Here is a 14,576-nt window from a genome sequence, read left to right on the forward strand (position 1 = left end):
TCTTACGGAAGGGAATGCTAAATATGAAAAATGGGTGAACAGATGAAGGCTGTGAGAGACGGGAGTGCGTGCGGTTCCTCAATGGAGCGCTGAAGACGGAGGGGCAGCTACAGGACGGCTGCATGGTGCGCATGGTTTCACCGCAATGCACGCTGGAGATATTCGAGTTGTGAGAGTTGGGAGTGAGGTCATTTCAACATTTCCATTGGTCGTTTTGTGAAGTGTGTGCGCGTCGCCATCAGGGGGAGGAGGGGGGTTGGGCGATGGGTACTTAAGGCGTGTCATGCTGTTCAATAGAGTCCAGACTGTACCTCCCACATCAAGGCCCTCTGGAAGGCCTTCCCAGCCCTGCCCCATCTCCAGCTGGCTCGATAGCCAGCAAGGACACGCAGCCCCCCTGACACTCATACACATGCACGTTGAGAGACACAACACAATCACATATACATGCATGTTTAGACACACACACACACACACACACATGCACTTTTGGACACACAAACTCTTACATTTATTCATGCATGCACGTTTAGACAGACACACACACAAAAACGATCGAACTGACACACACTCAAACACTAACACAAATACACACACAGACACACACAACCCCACAGACAAACACATACACAGACACCCCTACACAGAAAGCTCCACACACACACACACACACACACACACAAGCGCACACACACACACACTCCTTTGGAAATAGCCTTCAATTCTCAAGTGCAGTTCAATACAGCTCATTAATATGGCAGTGTGAGGGCAGAATGGGCCGCTTGTTCTACAAAGTCAGATTGTTAGACGGTTCGACCGTAAGCCACCAATGTGAGAAATATACTAATGCACAAAAGACCGCTAAGGAATCTGCCAAGGTTGAGAATCAAGATGAAGTGCTCGGTCGATCCCTAAATTGATTCAGAAGCCTAGCACTGAAAAAGTAGTGGAGACGGAGTCACACTGTTTGACAGCCAATTCATTCTTAGCCATATTCCTCGCCGTCTCAAGACACAAGATAGTCACACATAAGGGGAACTTGCTTGAAGGTGGATGAAGAGAATTGCTTCCTATTGTGTGTACAGTATTGTATAATAATGAAGCTATCCAGTATAAAACAATGGAGAGACAAAGTGGAATACAGAATGTGCCCATGAGGACGAGGGGCATGAATTGCCATTATTGCCATTATTGTGCATAAGAAGGAATAGAACAATTCTCAATTCTTGCCATGCAACAATAAGATTTAAACATGATTGGATGTGTGTGTGTGTGTGTGTGTGCGTGTGCGTGTGTGTGTCTGTGTCTGTAGATGCAAATGGATTTATTGGCACTTGGCTAAAAATGATGTCTTTACTTGACATGGTTGTCTAAATTGTAAGTCTTAATAAGTACTACATTTAGACCTGCAAATTGACATGACACATGAGAACTGTATGCTGAGATTCAAGACGGACAAAGGGGCGCGAGCAAATGTGACCTGTCGGTTTCCAAGCAGCGTTGAGTTGTGTAACGTCAACGTCAAGACGTCAAGACACAGAGATCAGGTCATTAAATGAATGAACCCGAGTTAGGTGGAAATGACATGAGTCAAACCTATCCAGCGACATTACGTCCTTGGATAATGTCATGTGATTCTGACGGTTCCCAGCTCTTAAACCCTGAGTTGATCGGTATAGTTGATGGATCTTTTGTGACATGTTATAACATCTTTTCCCTTTGATGTCAGAAAACATTAATTTAAGCATATTGGCTTCTTTAGGGTAGCCTCGTGAGACCCGGATATTCACGTTAGCATTTTGCAATGAATATTGGCCTTGGATGGGCAGAAATTGATTTTCCACATATGGCCGCTGCCTTACGTTGTTCAAAAAATCTTGCTGAATCCAGTCGGAAGAAAAGCAACAAAAAAAAGAAGGGAGAAGCCTTCCCTGCAAATTTCTGTTCATCTTTTTAACTGCCGGGCTCCTCATCATCAGCTGAAACTCCCTTGCCCTAGCCCTGAAGGTCCTATCGTTTAAATATTTTTGGGAGAGCCTTTTAAAGGGCTCAAGGCCGGACTGATCTGTAGAGGAACAGAATGTGATGTTCCAACATCAGGATGACAAGGCTACATAACATTTCTAACTGAATGCCTCCACTCCTCTAACACATAAATAACTAAAAATTCAGAATCAATAGGCTTACCAACCCCTTCTTGACGTTGTGCTGAATAACACTTACCTGTAATTTTTAATCATGTTTCGTTTAGAATATCTAACTGAATCTCTATCCAGATATTTACCACCACTCAGAGGTCTCCTGGGCAATTATTGTTTGATTCACTTCCTAAACAAGCTGCAAAATAATCTTACACACTTCTCTTGAGAATGGCAGTAGTTAGTATTTGTTAGGAAATGTGTATTATAATATAAATTCATTTGCACACACAAACAAACAGCAGCTCTTTAGTTTTCTACGCAAATCCCTTGGGCCAAACGAGTCAACAGACCACCTTAAACATTCAACAACTCTTTTAACAGTGCATGCTCTTAAGGCATGTTCACATACCATCAATTCATACGACAATGTTGGTTTCCACGGGGGAAATCAATGGCACTGCGCAGCAACACACGCAGGGCCATAAGCTTCCAACATCGACAATCACCGGAAGGATTAGCGCCATTCCTCACACCGACGCCACGAGTGACTGGTGGGGATGGATGAGGTAACCGAGGTAACCGCTGCAGCCGCGGGCTCTCGGCCGTGGTTTCTTTCTTTGACTTTCATTGACTAGGTGTGGATGTGGGCTGACGCAAATCAGCGAGTTGGGAAACGCTCTGATGTCAATTAAAAAAGCCTGTGTTTTGAATGTAGGGCAAAGATGGAGAACCAACTGTGGCAGGGTCTGTCAGAGAAGGTCCCCATTGTTTGAATGGCTTTCTGTTATATTTATTGATGATGAGCTTTGAACCCCAACGGACATCTTCCTATTGGTTTGTTGTGTATCATGGTGAACAACAGGGCACCAACAGATAGCTTACATTGCCATTGATCAAGTTCAGCCATGTTGTTGTTTTTCCTTAATTATCTTATTTGCAAGGCAAATATTAATTGGGCAAATTTACCGTTCCGTATTTAGACTGGGTCAAAGCATAGGATGTAAATTCACCTAATAATGACAGTGTATCCCTGTCCTGTCTTTTTGTTGGTGTCCATGTGTGTTTAATTGGTTGTGTGTCTGTGAGGGTTTATTGGTAATTGGTGTGTGGTTGGCTGGATTGCTTGGCAATGCCCTATGTGACTAAGTTGTTGTTGTTGTTGTTGTTTTTCAAAATTAATTAATGTATTTTCCTTTTAATGTACTTTTTGGGTGTATTAAAGTTATTGGAAGTGGAGGTGTCTTTCTACTGGCAAGATCCCCAACAGCCTGGCTGCAACAATGTGCATAATGTACAGGCTAGGTTTCAATTAATAACATGCAATAACAACTTGCTCACTCACTATGATAAATTTGACATAGGTTAACATTGGTTTATTGTATAACAGTATAATTGCCATCTTCAGTAAGAGATCGGATTTCAAACACTGAAACGGTAAATAACTCGGAACAGCTATGGTGGATGAGAAGTGGCTTCATTAGCATAAACACCATTAGAAGTTCTGACAACGTCCTAATGGCGTTTCCTAGTTCAGTGGTTCACATGGGACTAGAATTATATATGGTTAATAGTTACGCAAATAAACCACTTGATTATATGGATTTACCCTAATGAATATACTAATAGTAATATTTGTTTGCTGTGTGTATTACTTTATATTCGTACACTATTTAACAATGTATCTTCCTAAGGCATATATAAATTAACTGCAGTAAACATAGCAATGAAAAGTTAATATGAGTGTGTATAATATTCTCCCTGTTATTTATTATTGGAGACATAAACCTCACTTCAACTAGAATTACAGACCGTTGAACATGGAGGTGCTATTCGATGTGTTATACCCCATTACCGATGTAATATTGTAATTAAATGTCCAAAACCCATTTGTGCCTATTTAACTATTTTGGTCCCAGGGCCTTGTGGGAGAACGGATCCTTGGGTGGCTTTGAATATAAGTGCTGATTTCACATTTGATTTTTTAATTATGTTAGGCCCTTCTGAGCAAAATCAGCAAATCGTGTTAACTAAATTATAGATTTTGCCTAAATGCATTATTCAAAATGTAATCTATTATAGACTCTGTTGTTTCACTGAATAGTAACCTTAGGACGAGGTGCCGTCTTCCCTTCTACTCTGACAGATTATTCTTATTAATTATTTCAGTGTTCAAAAATTTTATTTTATTTTTTTCGAAAGTCTAATGCCACAATTAATGCATTCCTGGTTCCCCCACCTCGAACTGGGAAGCAGCCAGCATCCCTCCCCTTGATTCCGATACCGACGGCTTCCTTTTAGAGGGCATCACACTGCACTACTGAGCTTCATCCAGACATAAATATCCCTCCTCGCTATAACGCTTCCCATCTCTGTCTGACCTTCTTACTCTCCCACCCAACACAGCCCCCCCCCCCCCCCCCCCCCCCCCCTCATCTTTCTCTATTCTCCCTAACTCGCTCATTTTTATACCACCTCTCCATTCATCTCTCTTGTTCTTTCTGTGTCTCTCTCTCTCTGTCTCTCCCTCTCTCTCTCTGTCTCGTATCTCCATAGCCAGTCCCGGTTGTGCTGTTTTATAGTAAGTTTTATCAGGGTCTCTCACCTCCTATTCTGAGTGCAGATTATTTTCCCTTCCTTATTCCTTTCTCTCTTGGTGCTTAGCTGTTATTTTATCGCTTCACACCTGTTTTTTGCTTCATCACAATGCTTTTTCTTCTTTGAAATTATTCATAAAGCTTGTTGAATCTCTCACACTTCCAGGATACTTTTGGAGGCAAAGCTCTGGAAATGTTGCAGTTTCTATTCTGGAATTTCAACATTTCTACACACAGGTAAACATGAACATTTAGCATTTGTCCATTCTGTAGCTATTGTTTGTCAAATGTGGCCCTTAAAACATAAGGCTTAGATGCCAGTAGAACAATAATATTACCTTGCATCCTAAAACCTTTGACCTTCAATTTCATCTAAATGTATAACTGATAAAGGCCTTGAGCCCGAAAAGAAATAAGCCTTATTATTTCACAAGTTATATATAGCAATATTTAAAGAACATATAGCCATATTCAAAGAATCGTTCAAATCACCATTCCTTTTGAAATCATTTTTGAATGCCTTCTATCTAAAATCAGGATCCTTTCTGAAAGGCTGCAGTCCAGAGCTGAAATCGCACTGTAATTTTCTTCACCTAGCTGGGCTGTAAATATAGTTTGTGGTTTGACTTATCGTTTTAAAGTATCACCGAATACCTATTGCAGCAGGGTTCATAAAACCCCCTGAAGGGCTTCACTCTCACTCATCCACCCTGTAAGCTTTTTGACGTCTATCTCTAGATCCCATTGCGGGCAGCCTACAATTGTTGACCAATCACAAGCAGGTGATTACTTGCATTTTTCAGCAATTTTCCAAAACTCTTCCCTCGATTGGTAACGTATTTTGACAATCTTACAATCATCCAATCATCCAACTCCCATCATTCAGCTTGTTACTACCCTGGGTGTCCCAACTGTTGCCATGGACAACTTTAAAGGAAAGTATTTAGCAGCTGGAAGGTTGGATATAGGATATATAGGCATATCTATATGTAAGGTAGAAAATCCCAGCTAAACTGTAGATAAAGGTTAAAATGTGAGGCCATTTGGAGACAAGAAACACTTTGGGGATTTATAAAGATTAATTCGATATTCAATGCGCCTTACTTTCTTAGATGTTGCAATAGTGCCCTCTGCAGTCCAGAGTAAAAAAAAAACATAGGGCATAATTGATATCAAAACGTAAGTTGAACTTAGTAGGCCTACTCATCAGATTTCCAAATTCTTTGAATGTATTTTTTTAAAGGACGTTGTAGAAGCAATTTGGTGTATCCGCTGTGCATTAAGGGCCCATTTCTTCATGTGTATTATAAACGGTGCGTTGTTATTATCATCGTGTATTAATAGGTATTTTCTGCGATCTTCCCCCTTCCCAAAATGAATTTGAATACAAGAAAAATGATTCAAATAGAAATGTTCACCCAATATCTTTACCTTTCAACAGACCCTACCGATCCACCCGCGAGGTTCAACAAGACAACTGACGGCGAGGAGCGCACAGGGTCAGCACCCGGGTGCCCAGACAACAGATGCCACAAAGCGCTCCCGGCTGCCAAAATTAATATTCACTGGCAACGTCGGCACGTCACACGTCCACGTGTATCGTCTGCCGCATGTCACCGCGCATTACTTCAAGGTCCACGCGCGTATCCCGCTGTGCTCGTCACACTGTAGGACAGCAGAGGTGACACCGCGCAACACCGGATCATTGTGTACAATGCAGCTTTTACAAAGCACTTTCTGGTCAGTGTGTTTGTTTTCAGACGTGTGGGATTTAGCCAACCCGACATCACCTGTATGTGCACTGAATAGTCAGTGCACGACGCACAATGATATGCTGTAAGCTTGCCTCCAGCAGTGAGGTAGTTCTGTCAGAGTTACTGGGGTTATCCAGAACACAGGTCTGCACAGAGCACTTGAAAATGGGCAATGATATGCCAGAATGCATGGTTGAAGATTGCCAATATTCTGAGTGCTCTAGATTTATTAAAAACCCTGAAAGAAATAGGCCTTTATCACAGGTGTAGCAATATTAAACGAGTACCTCATTACCATTTAACATGATAAATACGTTTTCCTAGAAAAAAATATTTTATTACAACTTTAAGGATATACAGATGGTGTAACTGTGTGCATGAAAAGTATACTGGGTTGTAGGCAAAATGTAGAATGACTGGATATAACCACTTAAGATGGGAAATGAGACAGCCACGGGATGTCTCATTGTTCCCAACATCAAATACTTGGACACATCTATGAGTTATTGGGCATACAGAAGTTTTGAAGAAAGCGTTCAGAGAAATTGTTGCCATCTGTTGCATGAGTCATCCAACTCACACACACCTTAACCTCAGTATTCATTTACAAGCTTAGAAAATACAATTGTCACGAATGCCAATGAAACAGCTGGCCATGTTTTCCGCAGAGAAATGTGTTTACTGAAACATGGAGGTTCAATTGTTTAAGTTCTTATGTACTGTTGTGCCCCTTTCCATTTGGTTATCAGTAATTACTAAAGTTATTCCAAAATGACAATTGTGCTACATAAAGTAATTTACAGTGAATTAATGTACAGGTCAAAGAGCAGGAAGATTACCTTTTGGCAGGGAGTGGAAAATCGAAACTATAACATCGATGTCTGATTATAGGATTAAGCATCAGTTTAAGCCATGAAATAACGTGCATTTATACTTAACAATTTAAATGCTTTTATTAACTTATGTCAGAAAGGCGATAACAAATGGCTATCGATCAAGACTACAAAAAGTTGGCATGTGTAAAATGTTTGTCTGGGGGGAAAATCACAGCTGGCTTTTATGTCCATGATAAATATTTCAGTCAAATTCCATGCAAGTGTCATTTCAACTCAGCAGCATCATGTCACGATAAAATTAAAAAAGGTTTCAGACAAACGTTTACCCAAATGCACTTTGACCCCACCCAGACCATTCTTTAGCACACTTTATACAAAAGGCATTTTGTTCAACAGGGCTTTTCCTACTAGTTTTGTTCACCCAGTTTGTGGATTTGATCACGGTTCTTGAAACACATATATAGTGGAATGTACTGACAGAATAGGAAGACAAACAGACAAGTGACAGTGACAAATAATATAATAGCAGATCGAGCCTCAACATTGGCCCAAGCCAAGGTTTTTACTCCAGAAGAGTTCCTGTCAAGAACCTTTCTCAAACAGCTCTCCTCAACGCTGGCTAGTCTTTTTCCACTCTCCAGGTCCAAGATGATCAGCCCCACTATGGAGCTCTCAAAAAAGTTCAACAAATGGTTGCCATCTCATGCAGCGCAGGTTTGTTTCTTCTTCGATCTCGGCAATGAGAGCTGTCCAGTGCTGAGATGGCATGGTGCTGGTTAACTAATGGACTGACCTCCTTGGGAACCCGGAGACTCCTCACTTGGTTTTGGACAGGGCACGGCGAAACAGCAGGATGTGGGGTTCTTTTGGGAGAAAGGAATAGGAGATTAAAAGAAAGAAAAAAAAAAAGGTGAGTGTGATGGTCAACATGGAGATCTACGTGTGTGTCACAAGGGATGGCAAGAATATATTTGGCAGAGCATGGCCATTTTAAGTATCCACCAAAGGGTGTACAACACGATTACTCCAATAGTTCTGAAGTCGATGATTTAAGTGTGGCATATTCATCAGCATAAAATATTATCTACAAGACAAATCTGCAAGAAGGCAGAGCTCTGCACCTTTGCTACTCCTAAATAATTAACAGCAATGATGGATTGGCTCAAGTGAATCAGTTTGCCTCAAAAAGGAAAGCTTCCGGTGCTTAATAGGACATAGTTATGAATCTATTGCAAGATGACCACGATTAGGACCAGTGCTGAACATATGGAGGCATGGGGCACCTTATCAGAGCACATATGATCTCAATGCAAAGCAGATAAAGTTTACCGGTCGTAGCACCGGTTTCAAAAATGAGGCATGCGCATGGAAGAAAATACTGGCATAGTAACAGGATTACAAAAATGAAAACATTTAACTTGGCATAAAGCCAACTGCTTTTGATACAATTACATGATTAAGATCAATAGAAAGGGAAAAGGTCTGCCCTTCCATGGCATAAATGTTTGAGACTGTTGTCCACACACAATCCTACGGCCTTCCAAGTTTGGTGTGGTGCAATGTTTAACTACCTGGCTGGTGTATCATGTAATGCACCCATCCTTGGCTCTGCTGGACTCCCAAATTTCTCCACTCGGTCTCGGACATTAAATGAGTTTTCGGCACGCGCTTGGCAATATCCTTCGGCAACATCACGTGTCTAGAATCACAAGGAAATAAGAAAATAGGATGTCACTCAATAAGCAGGTCAACATCACATAATGTCACGAGGGGGGATGAGGCTAGCAATGCCATGTTGACCGATAGCCCACGGCTTGTCATTTACCAACTTTGATTTAGAAAACACGCAAACTGCTCACCTGTATTCATATTTCTCGTCATTATATCTATCCGAGTAGTATATCTGTTTTTGGGACATGGTGATAACCTAAACAGAAGGACATAATGTGAAAAAATAATCAACCAAACATTGTCGACAGCAGAAGCGAACAGTATCCACGTTATCAGCGGATGGTCGTATAAATTATCCAGTAGTTCACATCGAAATTCAGAATTCAGATTTGGCAGTGTTTACTTGCTCTAATAAAGCTTCTATACTTACAATATACCGTTGAAACAAACGAGGAATCAATGATTTTATACGTTATCGACCCAGCTGAAAGAGCACTTACTTGATTACTTTGGCTTTGTTTCCCTCTCGAAAATACGGGAGCCGCCTTCGTCTTTCAAAAGACTGTCGCTGCCTGCTATTGGTCGTTTGGCATATGGCTTGTTGCCATTGGTTAATCTTAGTTCTCGCCGGAACTCGTCACTAAATTTAGATGGAGATTGGCCAATGAAACGGAAACAGTGAGACGGCAGAGTACAGTGTACGACAGAGACACATTTTAAATTAATGTTGTATATTACCTAATTAGTTAACAAATGACCAACGTGATGGTTATTATATTGAGTGAATCAGAAAATAGAGTATACGGAGATTTCTCAGTTCTCTGACGTTTTTTTCATGTCTGTCCATTGCATATTTCCACTGAGTTGGCAATATTAAAAGTGTTGATCGAAAGTAATGTATTTTTTCCAAGGTCGTATTCAAACCAGATTCAACCTACACCGGCACGTTGAAACAACTGGTTGTATCAAGCAACATGAGTGGGGGATTCACAGTGGCAATCCCCTGACAAATATAGCACTGCAGACGTGTCATTGTGCTGATGGTCGTTTCTCGCTTCTCCTCCCAGTATATATGTGGATGCATGTGTGTGAAAAGAGGAGCACTTTGAACTATATTCACCACCTGCTACTTTCACCTGCCACCGTCAATCAAGATAAATATTCGTCGACTTCCTTCCTGACGCGACTTTTCAATCCGATTGGTCCTCGCATGGTGAGGGGCGTTACTCAACGGGACTATGTTGAAATCCTATTGGCAGTCTTCTCCACTGCTCTGACGCAGCAAGGAATTCCCAAAGTTAACAAGTTCACAAGAAGAACATATAGTCCGTAGAAACAGAGACTGGACAAAATACGGGACATTTGGTTAAGAACAAGTGAGTTTTAAAATCGATTTTCTTAATAGTTAATTAAAAATGAAGTGACAGCCCACCACCAGTGTGCAAAGTGCCCGAGAACGCGGAAGAGAAGGAGTGTATATATCCAGATGTCATCCTTTGTTTACCATCACCATTGGACCTGCGATTTCGATTATATCTTAATCATTTGGTTTGGTTCGACATATATCGATTTAGCCTGATTGGAGCGATTGTACTGTTGGTAAGATATGTCGGAACCATGGTATTTGGGCTCGGACGAAGGTTCAATGACGCCGATGTCTGTTGCCATTTTTGGTCATCTATCACCAAGAGAGAGAATGAATGAGTCCCTGGAAATCACGCACTAAAATGTTCTAGGTTAAATGTTGTTTTAACATCAGTTGTTTGCTTCAGGAAAGTGCCATGTAATGGCTTCAACCAGACAGTTAAAGCCTAACTTACAAAAGGTGTCCTTCCTCTGCATATGCAGCTGTGATTCTAACTGCATGGCTCTGGATTATTTACATGTTTCCATTCCACGTTCGCCGTCTAACAAGTATAAAAATACAAATGATCTGGATGTTATAGATTCTTTGCCTTTGTATTCTACATACCATAGCGGTGTCAATGGATCATATATGTCATAGCCTTATATTATTTGTTTAGTGGTTGATATATAAGTCTTAAAAAAAAGCATGAACAGTAATTGTTTTGTTTTTATTGACGTATGCAGAATCAGTCTTGATCTGTCCCCTGCTGTGGGTTTCTGCGCCTGAAGAGGGCGATGTCGGACAACAGCAACAGCACAGGCAGCAGCGGCTCCTCAACAAACAGTTGGACTCTCCTCTCCCCTGAGGTATAAAAACAAAACAAAGAAACGTCTACAATATCCCCATTGGTTGGGAATAAACCAAATGTTCCCCAGCCTTATACTTTAATCCCTTTTATAGTATAATAATTGTGAATGTTGAATTAGCAATGCAACTATTTCTCCACATGTAATTGTATAAGCTAAAATCTCTGAGTAATTCTATCCCCAAACATTGCTGGCGTCAAAGTAACTCACCTTTTCCACACTGTAAATGTCAGTGGTAACACATCTCTGCTGTACCAACGTGAGCAGATTTGAATGAGAGGGGGTCTTTGTGGAGTGTCATGTCCTTTCTGTATGTGCGTGAACTCCCCAGGAAGGTGAAATGGAGAATCTAGGCCCAGTAGATGATGGTACAGAAAGCTTGGGAGATGTGCCTAGTCTGTCTGAGGAAGTGGCAGGTAGCCTACTTGTATTATGTTTCATGTTCATGTTTCTCTCTGTGCGGCATCTTTTATCATTATTACCTTTAAGATAATAAGTTACTATTGAATGCAGTAATGGAAGGGAATAATGGAGGGCTGTAATCATGTTTTCAGGGGCCACTGGTGGGATCAAGCCTGATGAGATTCAGGTTGAAACGGTCTTATCAGAGGAAGGCCAGCAGGTCAGTTTACAATGAACTGTACAGTCGCCTGGTCAGTGCAGAAATTGAACTACACTCAATGTTGTTTATGCACATGTTTAAAATAGACCATTTGATGGAAGGCGCTCTGGTTTTAATGGCCTTCCTTTCCAGGTGTGTCAGGAGACGTCTCCGGAGGACAACGAGGGTCCGACCGCTGCAGGCCCAGCCGGCTCTAGCCCGTTGCCACCCCACTTCCCGCCACTCCCGGTCCTGGACCCAGACAGCCAGCCTCCAGTCATCCACGACATTGTGACCAGCTCCCCTAGTGACCACATTGAGCACCTGGGCTCACCCTTCGTCACCAACATTGCCTCTGGGGCGCCTCTGGCCATCCACGTCACAGAGCCACCACTGAGTGAACTGGAGTACGAATCCGAGCCCGAGCCGGAGTCAGACCCGTCTCCTCCTATCCCAGCACTAGACAAACCCACCGATCCAGAGCCAGTTCCCAGGAGCTCTATCACGGAGGCTCCGGTCGCCATGGAGGATCTTGTTGTCAGGGAGGCTCCGGTCGCCATGGAGGCTCCGGTCGTCATGGAGGCTTCAGTCGTTGTGGAGGCTCCAGTCACCATGGAGGATCCCATGCCCTTGGATGATCCATTGGCTGTTGCAGTGGCCCAGGATATCATCTCCCCTGAGACCCTGACGCCAAGCGATCTCCTCTCCCAGGCTGCCGACGAGGACGGGCCCTCTGCGGGACGTCCCGTTGAAGCTCCAGCAGAGAGCCCCGTCCCAGAAACAGTAGGCCCCGCAGACGCAGCGGTACCAGCACCAAGCGTGGAGGAGGTCGACGAGGAGACAGAGTTGCTTCTTGAAAAAGAAGTACTGGATGAGGCAGGAGAAGGTTTGGGTCTTTTTATTTAGAGTTCAAGCGTAGTACGACTGCCTCAGTTCTCCTTAAACTGAGGGGTTTGAGAAGGGAGCCAGAAAGCGAGTGTCGTCCTCTGGGAAAACTCTGTTGCAATGTTTATGTTTGCATTCATACATAATTGATATGTATTAAAAAAATCCAGATTTATTTTGTAAGAAGATGAGTTTCTGGACATCAATGAGTTTCATTGATTGTTCCCATTCGTTTCCTGTCTATTTCCCAAAGATCCTTATTGATCTATACAATATGGCCCCTTCTGGTATTTCTGTAGGATGGGCCAGATGGAATACATGTGGTTTAAGTTGGCCCCTGGAATCCCACTACGTGCTACAATAACTATGGGAAGAATGTTCCGATTTACTCTATTAGCTTTGTGTTCTTGCAAATGGCTAACCACTGGACCACCTCCTCTGTGGTTCTCCACAGCTGTAGGGTCCGAGGGCCCGTCAAGCGGCTTTGACAACGCCAGAGGTGACACGAGCAGCGAGGACGAGGGCGGGCTGCGGAGGAGGCACGTGCGCTCCTTCGAAACCCGCACGCGGCGGACATCGGACGAGGACGAAGAGGACGAGGAAGTGGAGTTCAGAATGCCAGAGAAGACGGAGGAAAAGCGTGGCTTCTCTATGAACAAGTGCATTGTGGGTGCCCTGGTCCTGCTCTGCCTAGGGTCCCTGTTTCTCTCGGGTGAGTCCTGCCAGTGGACACTGTGATTGTCTTGCCCAGACAAGACACACTGCTCACGCTGCTCTTGCTCAGCCGGGTGATCCCCTGTTTTTTAAGCCAGTCTCCCAATACATCGATGAGCTGGAGGGCGACCTTCTTCTGATGTTTCCCTGAGAAAATTCTTTGTGTTTGTGGCTTGTCTTTTTGCCGTCACGTTGCAGTTACTGCGGCTACTTTCTCTATTAAAATATGTCTGAACTAGAAAGTTTCTTAAAAAATAAAAACTTGCCCATCCACGAGTCAATCCACTAAGGGAATTTTTCTTGTATGTGGCAATTAGTAATTTCATTCCCTTAGATCCAGTTCTACCATATCAACAGGTGCCTGAGTTCTACCATATCAACAGGTGTCTGTCAACTAGCTGGCCCACTTTCTGGTTTCACTGCTGACTCTGTGGCAGTTTGTCTAAACACGCACACACAGAAAGACACAACGAGACGCCTTTGGAACATTTTGTTGACGAGTCGTGCTTGATGGTTTGTGGTGGACCTTTGTGGATGCTCATGTCGAGGAAAAGAACAATCTATAACATTGCAATTATTGTTATTTCCCCTTATTTTTCTCCAATGAACACAAACCTTGTCCAAACAATACAATGATATCCGCCAGTGGGCCTCAAACATCTTGTTTACCGCCAGGGTTTGGGTCGTAACATTTCAATGTATGGGGCCACAGCCTGCTTGCCATTTTTACAGAAGCCTTGGCAGCAGCGCTGAGGTAATTAAAAGGTGTTCATGTAAGACATGCCGTTGTTTCCTCCTTCTGACAGATGACTCTGACTCTGCCGAGCTGAACGGCGGTGAACAAACAGAGGTGTGTTCTTCTTATCCACAGACATCTCTTGAATTTCTCCTGCGTGATGCCAGAGACTGTGTGGACCATGTGTCACCAAGGAATTCATGCAATGCCATAAAATACCTTCATGTGTTTGGTATGTTGACTGTCTTTCATGTTGTGTTTTTCTTCTTTTTGTTTTTTATAACAGAACTGGCCCAGTGATGATTCACAGGGTATGAAAGAGATGTTGGATAAACTAGCACAAGAAAACCAAAAGATCTCACAACTAGAAGCAACGCTACAGGTACAGCTACGAAACCACAAAACCACTTTACACTCTCCCTGGTCTTCC

The 14,576-nt window shown here is 42.7% G+C and overlaps 2 protein-coding genes across 3 annotated transcripts; one reads left to right on the forward strand and one right to left on the reverse strand.

Moving 5' to 3' along the window:
- Nucleotides 1-6,864: 6,864 nt before the first annotated feature.
- Nucleotides 6,865-9,525, reverse strand: LOC311370634 (cyclin-dependent kinases regulatory subunit 1). 2 transcript variants are annotated; one of them, XM_084488978.1, is made up of 4 exons: nucleotides 9,497-9,525; nucleotides 9,185-9,252; nucleotides 8,897-9,024; nucleotides 6,865-8,188 (listed from the first exon to the last, which is right to left on the reverse strand). In XM_084488978.1, exons 2-4 carry the CDS (start codon nucleotides 9,241-9,243, stop codon nucleotides 8,142-8,144), a joined length of 234 nt encoding a protein of 77 aa, XP_084345104.1. In that variant the 5' UTR covers nucleotides 9,244-9,252; nucleotides 9,497-9,525; the 3' UTR covers nucleotides 6,865-8,141. The 2 variants fall into 2 exon arrangements, with proteins under 2 accessions (XP_084345104.1, XP_084345103.1); XM_084488977.1 differs by having other exon boundaries at nucleotides 9,427-9,510.
- A 703-nt stretch (nucleotides 9,526-10,228) lies between these two features.
- On the forward strand, nucleotides 10,229-14,528 carry LOC311370635 (uncharacterized protein; the record flags this gene model as incomplete). The annotated part of the gene is made up of 8 exons (XM_084488979.1): nucleotides 10,229-10,372; nucleotides 11,088-11,210; nucleotides 11,542-11,626; nucleotides 11,765-11,832; nucleotides 11,965-12,697; nucleotides 13,151-13,408; nucleotides 14,217-14,260; nucleotides 14,433-14,528. Coding segments are annotated over exons 2-8 (1,356 nt in total), but the record flags the coding sequence as incomplete, so codon positions are not given.
- Between the last annotated feature and the right edge of the window lie 48 nt (nucleotides 14,529-14,576).

This window comes from Micromesistius poutassou (assembly GCF_964030765.1).
Source record: "Micromesistius poutassou genome assembly, contig: SCAFFOLD_5727, whole genome shotgun sequence".
In the NCBI taxonomy this organism is placed as follows: Eukaryota; Metazoa; Chordata; class Actinopteri; order Gadiformes; family Gadidae; genus Micromesistius; species Micromesistius poutassou.

What these genes read in the sequence shown, in the direction of transcription:
- LOC311370634 (XM_084488978.1), bottom strand. Translation starts at nt 9,243, where the DNA reads ATGTCCCAAAAACAGATATACTACTCGGATAGATATAATGACGAGAAA. An exon ending in GACGAGAAATATGAATACAG is followed by an intron (nt 9,025 to 9,184) that starts GTGAGCAGTTTG and finishes TTGTGATTCTAG; the next exon opens with ACACGTGATGTTGCCGAAGG. An exon ending in TTACATGATACACCAGCCAG is followed by an intron (nt 8,189 to 8,896) that starts GTAGTTAAACAT and finishes TTCTCCCAAAAG; the next exon opens with AACCCCACATCCTGCTGTTT.